At 32.3% G+C, this 12,765-nt stretch overlaps 2 protein-coding genes across 2 annotated transcripts; both read left to right on the top strand.

Moving 5' to 3' along the window:
* Nucleotides 1-4,436: 4,436 nt before the first annotated feature.
* LOC120249575 (bifunctional protein FolD 2) lies at nucleotides 4,437-6,742 on the top strand. The gene is made up of 5 exons (XM_039258129.1): nucleotides 4,437-4,598; nucleotides 4,671-4,854; nucleotides 5,533-5,690; nucleotides 5,889-6,101; nucleotides 6,407-6,742. Exons 1-5 carry the CDS (start codon nucleotides 4,506-4,508, stop codon nucleotides 6,635-6,637), a joined length of 879 nt encoding a protein of 292 aa, XP_039114063.1. The 5' UTR covers nucleotides 4,437-4,505; the 3' UTR covers nucleotides 6,638-6,742.
* A 4,492-nt stretch (nucleotides 6,743-11,234) lies between these two features.
* Nucleotides 11,235-11,904, top strand: LOC120249577 (protein RALF-like 33). The gene has a single exon (XM_039258130.1). The coding sequence runs from the start codon at nucleotides 11,311-11,313 to the stop codon at nucleotides 11,662-11,664; it is 354 nt and encodes a 117-aa protein (XP_039114064.1). The 5' UTR covers nucleotides 11,235-11,310; the 3' UTR covers nucleotides 11,665-11,904.
* Nucleotides 11,905-12,765: the final 861 nt, after the last annotated feature.

The raw sequence follows: 12,765 nt of genomic DNA, 5'->3' as shown, positions 1-12,765 counted from the left end.
TTTTAGCTATTTAGACTTTTACCTTTTTATTACAACAAAAGGATTTAAAAAAAAAAGAACAGAAAAAAATAATGAATATTCAGCTACAACAAATATAAAACTAAATAAAAAATAAAACATGAAATAAAATGAAATGTATGATGCAAGACAAAGAAAAAAAAAAGGAAGAACAATAAACATGAATGATTTCTAAAAACAATAATAATAATAATAATAAATGAAACATGCATATAATGAAAAAAAATAAAATAAACAAGAAGAATAAAAAAAAGACTAATGATAATTTTGGTATTATAAAAAATTTTAAAATAATTTCAACAAATGTAGAGGTAAAAATAAAGATTCGTATGCCAGTAAAAAAAAATAGAGAGACATGAAGATATTTTTATTTTATTTTTATATTTTTAAAAATGAATAAACAGCTATATTTATTAAAGCAAATAAATGTAAAAAAATAAAAAAAAAAACAACGGAAAATGAAAACAAAAATGAAAACAAAATTCACCATGTGGTTTAATGCTTGTTTTTTCTCTTCTTCTTGTGCCTCGCATAACGCTATTATTGCGAAAATTGTTCACATGCTTCTCATGTGGTTTAATGTCGTTCCTGAAGCTAAAAGAGTAAAATTTGAGGAGCCCATGAAAAAAATCAAGAGGTGCCTGGAATTCTTGTCGACTGAGGAGGTGGAGCTCAATGTCCCTCCGGAGCATATCTCTCCAACGGGAGAAGTTTAGTTCTGTTGTTTGTTTTGGGAGATGCCCCCTGTCCTGTGGGGGGCTCTTAGTTTATTTGTTTTCTGGTGACTTTATTTTGGTTCTCTTCCACTGCTGGTGGATCTGAGACTGTGTTGTTGCTTCTTCTGTAATTTTTATTTTTAATGAAATTATGGTTTATCCATTTTTATAAAAAAAAAAAAACAAAACAAAACAAAATTCACCAGAAATGAAGAGCAAGTAAATTAGGAATGAAAAAAAAAAACAGCTAAAAAGAAAAGAAAGAACCAATGAATCATCAATCACTAGAGACTTCTAAATCATTTTATAAGTTAATTATCAATCACTAGAGACTTCTAAATCATGTTCCTTGATGAAAGTGAATAAGAATGGTCCGAGTGTGAAAATCCAAACATTAAATCCAACGGAGAAACTCCAAAGGTTGAGAACAAGACAAAAAACAAAAAAAAAACAATGGTGGCAACCCTACTCGTAAAATTAATGAGCTACAACACTGTGAATCAAGTGTAAACCATGGTGGAGCTTATTACTGCTATCCTTTGCTTTGCCATCACTGACTCCGGAGTTTTCATGAGAATGAGAATGAGAATGGGAATGACACTATGACAGTGTTTTTTATTTTTAAAAAATAAAATAAATAAATAAATAAATTGCTTCAATTAAAATAAAACGAGCACAAATACTTTTTTTAATATAAGTTTTTTTTTAATAATTTTAATTATTGTTAGAATTATCTTAATAATCCTGTTGAGATCTGAGCAACTATAAAGTTCAGTAAAAGAACAAAACATTGATGGTTGATTGAATGATTAATTAATTAAAGAGCTGTAAAATTTTTAGAATGACAAAGTGAGAGCTTGTGGACATTGAAGAAGTCTAGCCAAAGGACAATTTGCGAATAGATTTATTGGGGCCACATATAAAGCAGGAGAGTGATATGTTTGAAGCCTTAATCTTATTAGATTATTTAAGTTTTCACTAATAAAGTAAAAAGTAAAAAACTTTACTTCTTAAATTCCATGGAACATGTTGGGAAGCATGGAAACAACTTTGTTTTCTTTAATTTAATGGAGTTGGTGAATGATGAAATTTAAATAATATGAAATATATAGAAAGATAACCTAAAAAAAGGGCGCTTCATTGTTTGGACTTTGGAATAATTTGGATTGTATTTTTAAATTTTTTTTTTTTAAAAGGAGCAAACTACTAAACATTTATTATGAAGAAGACAACTATAAATAAACAGTTGAAATAAAAACAATAAATTAGAATAAAAAATAAGAATATACATGATAAAAAAGTATAAGATACCTAAGGGCACTAAAAATAATTAGGTGACCCTACCTACAATAATATGAGAGGATGTGAGAAAGTATGACCGGATTTTTCTAGAAAATAACCGTTAAAAGGATTATCTATTTATAATCCTACAATTAATTCTAATAAGTCTTAAAAGATAAATTAATTTAAGTGGTGTAAAAAAATAATAAAATAAATAAATAAATAAATAAAACATAAGCTTGGAGTTCGTGTATATATTCACCTTACATAATGTAAATTATATATAACAGAAATTAAACAATCAAATAATATTCTGAAAACTAGAAATTGTTTCTATAAATTATATTAAAAAAAACCTAAAGAATCTGGTAGCATAATTTATGCATCACGTACCGCACAATAAAATAGAAACTCAATATTTTTTCATTTAACTCAATATAATATTTCTATCAATAAACAACTTTAATAAAAAAAAATCAGTATATATTAATATCTTAATACAATATTTATACCGGGCTTGAACACAATAATTATATGTTTATTTTTTCAGTTTCAACACCCACCGCACGTCTATTAAAAATCAATGTAAGTTTTTGCAATTCTAAACTTAAAAATTTAGCCTGTTTAATCAGATGGAGCCTGAATTATTTGAGTCCCTAAACACAAAAATTAATTTAGGTAAAAATGAGACCTTCCACAACTTCAAGGGACACAACCTAGCTACATCACTCATGTCTTATATATATGAGACAGTAGTTATGTTTAATTCCTTTCCTATTTATTGTTTGTGATTGACTGCTCTTTCTCTTTGTTTTACATGTTTTTATTTATTTTTTCCAATTTTAAAGAAAATCATAATTGAGTTTTAATCTAATCTAAGTGGTTTATCCATCCTTTTCCCATTATATATATGCCAAAATAATAGAACAACATATCCCACAAAGTTGCAACATGTTACTTTTGCTTTAGATATTAAACAAATATAAAGATAAGAGGGAATTGACAGGAGATGAACTCGGAGATCTAATGCAATCTACTTATACTACAAACCAATTCAAGAAACTAATTAAAGTGCCAAAAATCATTCTCCTTTATTCTCTTTTTTCCTTTTTTATTGTTCTCCATTCATTCCTTTTAAGGTGGCCATTCTCAATATTGCAAGATAACTGAACTTTCATTTGCAACTTGCAAGAGCCCCACTCACTCCATCCAATCACTATAATCACAAGCTCTTCTCATTCAAATAACCTGCATATACGTACATGCACCACATATATATGCATATCAATTCAAGCAGAATAAAATAAACATATTCTAATTAATTAATGCCTCTTTCCTTTCAGAATCTAATTCTCTCTCTCTCTCTCTATATATATATTTTGTTCATAAACTTAATTCCAAAGATAAGTGTGGATAACTCAAAAGACTCCAAATAATATTTTATAAAGCCATGGCGGGAGACAAGTCCAGCTCTTTGGATGTTGAGAGGGACCAAACAAACAACAATGGAATGCCCATTATAATGAAATGTTCGAACAAAACACTGTCCCACAAAGTCAATATCGATACCTTATCCTTTCGGTTCACCGCACACTTGTCGTGCAACCATTGCTAGATGGCTCTTTATTCTTATGCTCTCAGTGCTTATATATTCCCCTTAACACCATAAGTTAAGAGAATACAAAAACTTTAAGCAATGAAGCCTCCTCAGTTAAGTGGAGAAGGGACTTGGAGTCATGAAATGAAGAGAACTGTTGGAGATAAGCTAAGAAAAGCTTATAGTTCAGCTATGGTTCATGCAGAGCAGATGACTGGCCAAAAGAGAAGTGATGATGATCTTCAAAACTGCGGTGAGCTTGACCGGAGAAAAGGATGGGGTTTTGAAGATCCAATAAGGAAAGTCATGTTCTTGGGACCTTGGAGTCATACATAGCATGATAAAAACTGGCCTCAGGCCTGTGGATAAACTTCTCATGCATGTGCTTATAATTAGTATCTGCAAGTTTCTTGTATCATATACATATAATGCTGCAGAAAAAAACAGCATATATATATATATATATAATGGATTGGCTGATCCAGAACTTTTCTGCAAGTTTGTGTTTAGATGAGATTTATAATCAATAAATCATGATCTGTATATGGATTCAGTTTGGAATAAGTGAATAAGTTCTTCTCTTTGATGTGTTTAATGAAAACTCTTTCTTCATTTGTCAGTTAATAACTTGATATCCATGAAAAGTTGCAAGATGACGAAATATCCTAAACTTCAAGGACTTATTTAAAAAGTTACAACTTTAACGGGTTTGGACATGGAATGAAAAATGATCCGACCCGTTAAGAAGCTGATGAGGATAACGGGTCGGATATTTTGTCACAAAGGGTTGAAACCCGATCCGATATGAAGGGATTGTTATTGACTATCAAGACACACTGTGCCCAAAAAGGCGAAGTCTTTCGTGCTCTTCCATCGTCTCCTCCTCGTTGGCCATGGCGAAGATCATCGATGGGAAGGCCATAGCGAAGGATATCCATGGGGAGATCGCCGATGAAGTTCGATCTCTCTTGGAGAAGTACGGGAAGGTGAGGTTTGGTTTTGTTTGGTTTGATGCGATGTGGGTTGTTGGATTGATGGGGGATTGGGGATATCTTCAGGTGCCGGGGCTCGCGGTGGTGATTGTTGGGATGCGAAAGGATTCGCAGAGCTATGTGAGGATGAAGCGTAAGGCTTGTGCCGAGGTGGGCATCAAGTCCTTTGATATTGACCTTCCTGAAGATGTCTCTGAGGATGAAGTCATTGCTACAGTTCATCAGCTTAATGCCAATCCCGATGTTCATGGTTCGTCCTTCCTCTCCGCTCTTCCTGTTTATAGATCTGAATTTCATGTTCTTTCCCTTTTTTTTTCCTGCTATGTGTTTGATATTATGAAATTCATATATATATATATATATGTATAAAGGATTGAACTTTGAGAGCTCTAAGTTAGAGACAGAGAGAATGTTTTCAAAATTTGGAGAAGACATAGCAATTGTGTTTCTTTTTGTGGCGTGCGTGTGGATTTATGGAGGGAGAGTGGAATGGGCATTTAGATAATGTGAGAAAATGTTCTTTATATATATATATATATATATAAAGATTAATAGAGAGATGATGATGCTAGTAAAACTCCAAGAAAATATGCTAAGCTAAGGTTGTGAGATAGAGAGATGGATTGGCTAATGAAATAGAGATAGAAGTGACACGTTGTAAGAGGTGAAGGGACAGGGAAAATGTTGTTAAAAGTTGGTGAACACTTAAAAATATTTTCAGGACCAAATGATGCAAATATTTTCAGGACCAAATGATGCAGTTTCTTGAATATATATATATATATATATACACAGTGATAGCTATCTTGCTGGACGCATTGATGGATGGGTGGATGAATGGATCTTTGATTAGATTTCTCAATTATTAATGTGTGATTTTCTTGAGTGAAGGTTTTTTCTATATATATTTTCCCTTCTCTGTTTTTAGGAATACTGGTTCAGCTTCCCTTGCCGAAACACATAAATGAAGAGAAAGTCTTGAGTGAAATCAGCATTGAGAAAGATGTTGATGGATTTCATCCTTTGAATATTGGCAAGCTTGCAATGAAAGGCAGGGATCCTTTATTTACACCATGCACCCCAAAGGTAACACTTAATGTTAATAGTCATTTTCTCATCTACCCGAATTCATTGACGCCCAAGTCTCTTATGACTTGTAATTCCATACTGTCAAAATTCTTACATTTTTTGAGTGTTAAGTTCTGTGAAGTTTTTGCGTTATGCGTGAATAAATTTTAATCCAATGACACTCATATTTTAACCCATGATACATGCATTATACAGGGATGTCTTGAGCTTCTCTCACGGAGTGGAATTAGTGTAAGAGGCAAAAGGGCTGTTGTAGTTGGCCGAAGCAATATAGTTGGATTGCCAGTGGCATTGCTGCTTCTGAAGGCTGATGCAACTGTAACCATTGTTCACTCCCGCACTCCTGATTCTGAAAAGATCATTCAAGAAGCTGATATTGTTATTGCAGCAGCTGGACAAGCAATGATGGTACCAATAATACATAAAAAATTTGAGTTTCTGCTGCTTGATTTCCTTTCATACAATATGCAGACAGCAAATTAAATTATCCCCTAGTTGTTATTGCTGTAGCAGGAAATTAGTTCATATATTTGCTACTAGATATCCTTTCTTACTATGTCACAACAGTCTGAGTGACTGATGATTTTTAGTGCATATGTTGCTCATGTATGATATGATAATGTGTTAATAATTTGTTCAGTTTCTTAGTATTCTTTTATGGTAGTTGTTTCTTTAAATGGTGCTCATTTTTCTGTATCTACTTTTGTTTACAGATCAAGGGAGATTGGCTAAAGCCTGGTGCCGCAGTCATTGACGTCGGGACGAATTCTGTCGATGACCCAAGCAGGAAAACAGGCTATAGACTTGTCGGGGATGTAGATTTCGAAGGCGCAAGTAAGGTGGCCGGATGGTTGACTCCAGTTCCCGGAGGTGTTGGCCCGATGACAGTCGCAATGTTGCTCAAGAACACATTGGATGGTGCTAAACTTAAGATCGCTCAGTGAAAACATATGCCATGCATTTACTTGAGGACATTGTTGTTGTAATCAACCCGTTTTGTTTGATGAACACAAAAATAATAAGATGTCACTATTTTGTTTGAAATATTATAATCATGAATATTTCTACTCAGATTTTAGGTCTGTTAATGCATGATGCGCATTTGTTGTGAATTTGGGTTTAAACATATCATAGACCCTTCAGTCAGTCTGGGAATTGATACAAAAGAATGAGAAAAAAAAATACAACATTGCTGAATATTAATCTCCATCTTTTAAGTTAATTTGCCGCAACACAAACAACAATATGTGATAATCAGATTGAAGAAATAACTATTGTCATGATCCGAATCCAATTGAAGTCATAAAGTTGATTATTCATAATGCTTGGTGAATGTTTAATGGAAATCTGGACTACATATATTCAATTTAATCATGAACAACTAATGATTTTGATTTATTTTAAGATTTTGAAATCACATTTGTTTTGAAAAGGAGGCAAGTCTATCAACTACTAAGTGATCTATTGATAGTCGGGTCCCTATTAAAATCCTTCACAAAATAGTAAAAAGTTCGTATCACGAATGAGACCACATTTTTAGGAGTGTAAGTATTGGTTGTGTGCGGATCTCACGTATGCGTGGGCTCTGCCCCCATTTGCTTCGCCGATGCATGTGCACTTTTGTCTTTCTACGGCTCATCTTAGCAATAAAATAAAATAAAATAAAATAATCAAATCTTTGACTTTTGGTATGGAAGGTAATTATATTGACACTCGCTTATTCGGGCGATGGTGTAAATTACATTTGTTATAAAACCTACGAATTAGATGGAATATATATTTTGAATTAATAGGGTTAGGATATTGATTTGTCACACAATATCGATTCGGAGACATGTTTTCCGCTGTCCTTAAAATAATTTGTGCACTCTATCACAAAGATCTTCTAAGAGGGTTTTATGCAGTCTCCCAAGATACAACTGAAGATCACGACTTATGAAAAACGTGATTTTCCAAAACCTCACTATTTTGTAAAGAAATGTTGAAGACAAAGTTGTTTTAATGTAAAATGACCTCTATCATCAAATGATTTGAATTAACCAATATTATAATGAACCATTAACCCTCAAAAGATGTTTGTAAAGTGTCACATTTTTTTGGTTTAATAGCATCATTGAAAAGTTACAACACTTTTTCAAAACATACTCCCTCCGTTCCTTTTTTAGTTGTCAACTTTACCTAATTCACACCGATTAAGAAAAATTGGTTAAAGATAATTGGTAACATGTATTTAATAAAAAAATTTATTACTTTTCAAAACTACTCATATTTAAAACTTCACTAAGTGAAGTATATGATTTCATGCTTAGTTGATTGTGATTTATTGAAAATTATATAAGTATATTAAATTAAATGGTAAACTTGGAAAAAAAATATTTAATGATATACAAAATTTTTAATATGACAAGTAAAAAGAAACAAAAAAGAGTTAAAAAATGTGACAAGTAAAAAAAACAAAAAAAGTATTAATTAATTTAATTACACTCAATAGATGATTTTGAAAAGTTAGATTTTGGGCCTAAAAATTATATTTATTTAAATTAACAATTTATATAACAATATATATATAAATATATATTGTTTTGTTAGCACTTCCTTTGAAAACTTTGTTTAGTATAAATTAACTTGCATTTAAAAGCATGCATCAATGCTAATTGCATTAATTTGGAGTATAGCTGTACAGAGTTTGTGGTTTTGAGTTGGTTTTCATAGTGGATGGTGCAAAACAGAGTTGTGATCCATTATGAATCTCCAAAGTAAAATATTGGAAGTTAAAAACTAAAATGAGTGGATTCTTTCTAATCTATGAATCTTGACATGCGCGTGAACTCTTTACCATAAAAAATATATATCTATATAAACTAACAGTTAATGTCAGCTTATCACATTCAATCATTAAAAGAGATAAGCTCTTTTTATTTTCTAGTTGTTGATATGCTGTTAGTGTATGCACACTTGGAACTCACAAGAATATGAATTTGAGTCCATATTTAATATATAATAACTCAAGGACCATAGGTTAGTGATATTAATTTTATTGTAAAAAATATATATAAAACATTTAAAAGATTTGAAATTCGAATCTTGCTAATTTTAGTGGTGGTAATGAATCTCTGATTGTAAATATAATTTTATTATCTAAATCTTGTGTCACTGGATGATGCTATATAAATTAGATGATTAATTTTTTTATTTGTGTATACACTCATAATGTACATACGGTTTGTCGGTTTTTGAAGAAAAAAAAAATCTATATAATAAATCACCTTAATTTTTTCTTTGCGTTTGTCATATGAAAACAGATGCAATTTGATTGTTCACAACACAACTTGCAGGAGTTCCATTGCTTGAAGAGTTGGCGCTCTATTTGACATAAATTAAGTTTGGTAAAAGCAAAAGAAAAGAAAATTAGAAAGTGATGATAAAGACAGTTCTATCAAGGGACGCGTAGCCACCGACATTGTTAGCTGTGTCTGAGATGTATATTTTTATTTTTATTTTTATTTTATTTATATATATATATATATACACACACACATCCCAAATCAACTACAATTTATTTATTTATTTTATTTTATTTATTTATTTTTCGTAGGCACTTGCATTTATGTGATAATTAATTATTTAACAAACTTAGAATCCTGTCCATAAAAACATTCATCAAGTCCTTCACATGAAGATAAAAGCATTGTGTGTGTGTTTTTTTTTTCCATATAAAGAAGCAATAGTCAACCCAAGTAAAGTTTTTCAACAAATATATATATATATATATGGTAATTAAATTAAATTTAATAAATTTTAGTAAGAAATTTAATTCTTACTGGTTAATAGCTAAATAAGATCTAAATTTCTTATATAAATATTTTCATATAAAAAAATCTAATATATATGTATATATAATTATTGTTTTTTTACCCAATACCATTCAAAATATTTATGGTACTGTTGCACAACCGCAAGCGCACAGTTTTGCCAAGTAGTAAATAAGTATCGATCCCACGAGGACCAAGAATTGATTACCAATTTATTGCAACAAGAGATTATCTAGACAATTAAAAAAGTAGGATTTAGAAATAACAAGAAGCAGGGAATAAAACACAATCAAGGCTGAAGGAACACAGGGCTGTGGATCGTTCTTCAGATTAAAATAGACTTAGGTTTTGGGAACTCACCACAAGGTATAACATGAATAATGTGCTGGATCTAAACTAGATTTGGGCAGATCTCTTGAAGGGCATTAATCCTAAGCTACTTGTCACTCTCTTTCAAGAGACAACAAGTTATGCTTGATCAAGGCTACCTCCTACTTTCGTGGTAGATAAACCCTTCTCAAAACCTGAATAAAAACAGTGATTAAGCAATGAGCCCTCAAGAACTACCTTTCAGCAGGTTCAGGGTGATTAATGAGGTTCCAAGACCCGAGGTTATCTTCTCGCTAACCTAGATCTCTAAGATAGCAAGCAATGCTTTCACAATCACAAGCTTTTGACACAAATCGAAATCAACTCAAGAAATCTACCATTAAGCATAAAAAGATCCATACAAAATGTATTAACACATCAAACACATAACACCTTGGGCTAATCCCAAACCTAAGAAAAGTTCTACTCACACACCATCTTAGTTACAAAGAAAAAGATAGAAAGAAAAGAAAGTCTGCAGAAAGCAGCACAACAAGCTGAGAGGACTCCCTATGATGTCTACAAGGTTTGATCTTAAATTTCCAGCTCTCCTCCCTTCTTCAACTCTCTCCAGGTCTTCAGATCTTTCTTTTTCCCTTTCCAGCCGCCAGCCCTTTTCTCCCAGCCTTCCTTGTTTCCCTAAAGTCACATTCTGATCCTTTTATATCCAAAAGATAGAAGCTGGGCCCCAGCCACTTTACAGTCCACAGGTACTTTTCGTAGTACACAGGCAGGTTATGGATTTCCCCAGTCTTCAGTTTCAATTCCTGCTTCCTACAATTAAAACAACTAGAAAGAGTAGTTTGTACAAAAAGAAAGGGAAAATAATAATAAAGACTAGGAAAAATGCATGAATACTATCTAAATGCATGATGTTAATAATGCAATTTGTATGTGCAACAGGTACCAACCATAAAAAATTGTAAAATTAGATGAATTGGGGAAAAAAATATTTTGAAAATTTTCATAATTTACCTTTAAGTAACAGACATTCAATATAGTAACAGTTTATTTAATGACCCTGTTTTACAAAATATATTAGCCATAAATAATATTTTTTTAAGATCACCCAAGCTATGAGTCATATTGCAAAAAGTAAATAAATAAATATATTAAATCACATTTCAAAATAATCAAATTTACCTGGACTTATATATATATATATTATATATATAATAAAACCCTCGAATAATAATTTCACCGCGCTTACACTCCCTCCCGCCACCAAATGTGAGATAATATGAAAATAATTTTTATTTTTGGAAAAAAGAAAAAGAAAAAAGGTAAAATCGTAATTAATTCAAAAGCCATGCCCAATAACCTTATCATCTCCTCTTATAACATCACTCCTCTAAAAAGCTCTCCATTCTCTAGAGATACACTGTGTGAGAGAGAGAGAGAGAGCTTGCTCTTGTAGTGAGAGAAACGAGCCCCAAATGGCCAAAAGGAGCCGCCTTTCCGCCATTCCACTCCTCATCCTGCTCATCTCGGCCACCATCGCTGGCGCATTCGCCGGCGGGAACCACTTCGGCCACGAGCTGGGCTGGATCCCGACCAAATCCGTCTGCCGTGGCACAATCGCTGAGTGCCTTGCCGGGGAGGAGTTCGATCTCGGATCCGAGACCTATCGCCGGATCCTCGCAACCTCCGGCTACATCAGCTACGGCGCGCTGCGGAGGGACGTCGTGCCATGCTCTCGCCGTGGTGCGTCGTACTACAACTGCCGCGCCGGTGGCCAGGCGAATCCCTATTCCCGCGGTTGCTCCGCCATCACTCGATGCCGCCACTAAAGTTTGAACTTTTATCACTCATTCCCTCTTTCTCTTTGAGTTTTAGGTTATATACTCTTATCCCCCGGATGGATCTGGTTCTTGTGTTCTATTGATGCTATTGCTGCTATGATTTGTTTTAATTAGGGAAATATATCATTGTTGTTGTATTACTATTTATGTTATTGTTGTTGTATAAATGAATTTCTTTTCCTGTTCATCAGATTGCTTTGAATCTAAATGTGATTTCTTTTTTTGTGATTTTTGCTTGATTTTTGGTAACGGTTGGTTGTAAAATTAGCGTAATTCATTCATTCTTCGTCATTCTTTTGTACAAGATCTGATTAATTTTTCTGGTTTTCTGCTGTGATTGTTCAAATTTAGTCTTTTCATGAATTTGTTTTCCTGCTCTTGATATTGCTTTGAGTTTTTGCTGATTAATTTCTTGTTTTTTTTTTTCCTGTGATTGTTTAGATTTGAATGTTTCAAGTTATAACCCAATTCAACAGAAATTGTTTTCATAAATTTGGTTTCCTTCTCAAAAGATTTCTTTGAATGCAAATGTGATGTCTTTTGTGATGTTCACTTTGATTTTTGTGGCCATTATTGGTTGTAACAACAGCACAGTTCTTCTTTTTCTCTGTTGTGATTGTTTAGATTGAATGTTTCATAGTATAACTCAACATCATAAGATTTCTCTGTTGTGTTTATGCAGTGAATTAATTGTTTGATTTACATAGCTTAACACTTGTACTCTTTCTTCTCACAAAGAGAGAAAATGTTTAGTTTTGCTTGGATGTTACATTACTGCAAAAATTTGGATGTCTAACGTAGTGTCATATCAATACCAATGCCTGGATTTGATGCTATTCCCACACTTTTTATATATACTTTTATATTGTTGATCTGTAAAATTATAAGGCCTATTTGCTTGAATTATGTGTTCATAGATGTTGATAATGATTGTTTAGCTTTAGTGATTGTAAATTATAGTGCTTTGTCCGGGAATAAGTGCTTTCGTTTAGATGATCAAGTATAATTATAGTTAAATGTTTAGAGGCAAGCTTAGATGATCACTTATTGTTAATATATTAATAATGTGGTTGGTGGTTGGTGAACTTT

This window comes from Dioscorea cayenensis, chromosome 19, assembly GCF_009730915.1.
Source record: "Dioscorea cayenensis subsp. rotundata cultivar TDr96_F1 chromosome 19, TDr96_F1_v2_PseudoChromosome.rev07_lg8_w22 25.fasta, whole genome shotgun sequence".
Lineage (NCBI taxonomy): Eukaryota > Viridiplantae > Streptophyta > Magnoliopsida > Dioscoreales > Dioscoreaceae > Dioscorea > Dioscorea cayenensis.
The sequence above is the reverse complement of the archived record's forward strand: the minus strand, read 5'-3'. Positions and strand labels throughout refer to the sequence as shown.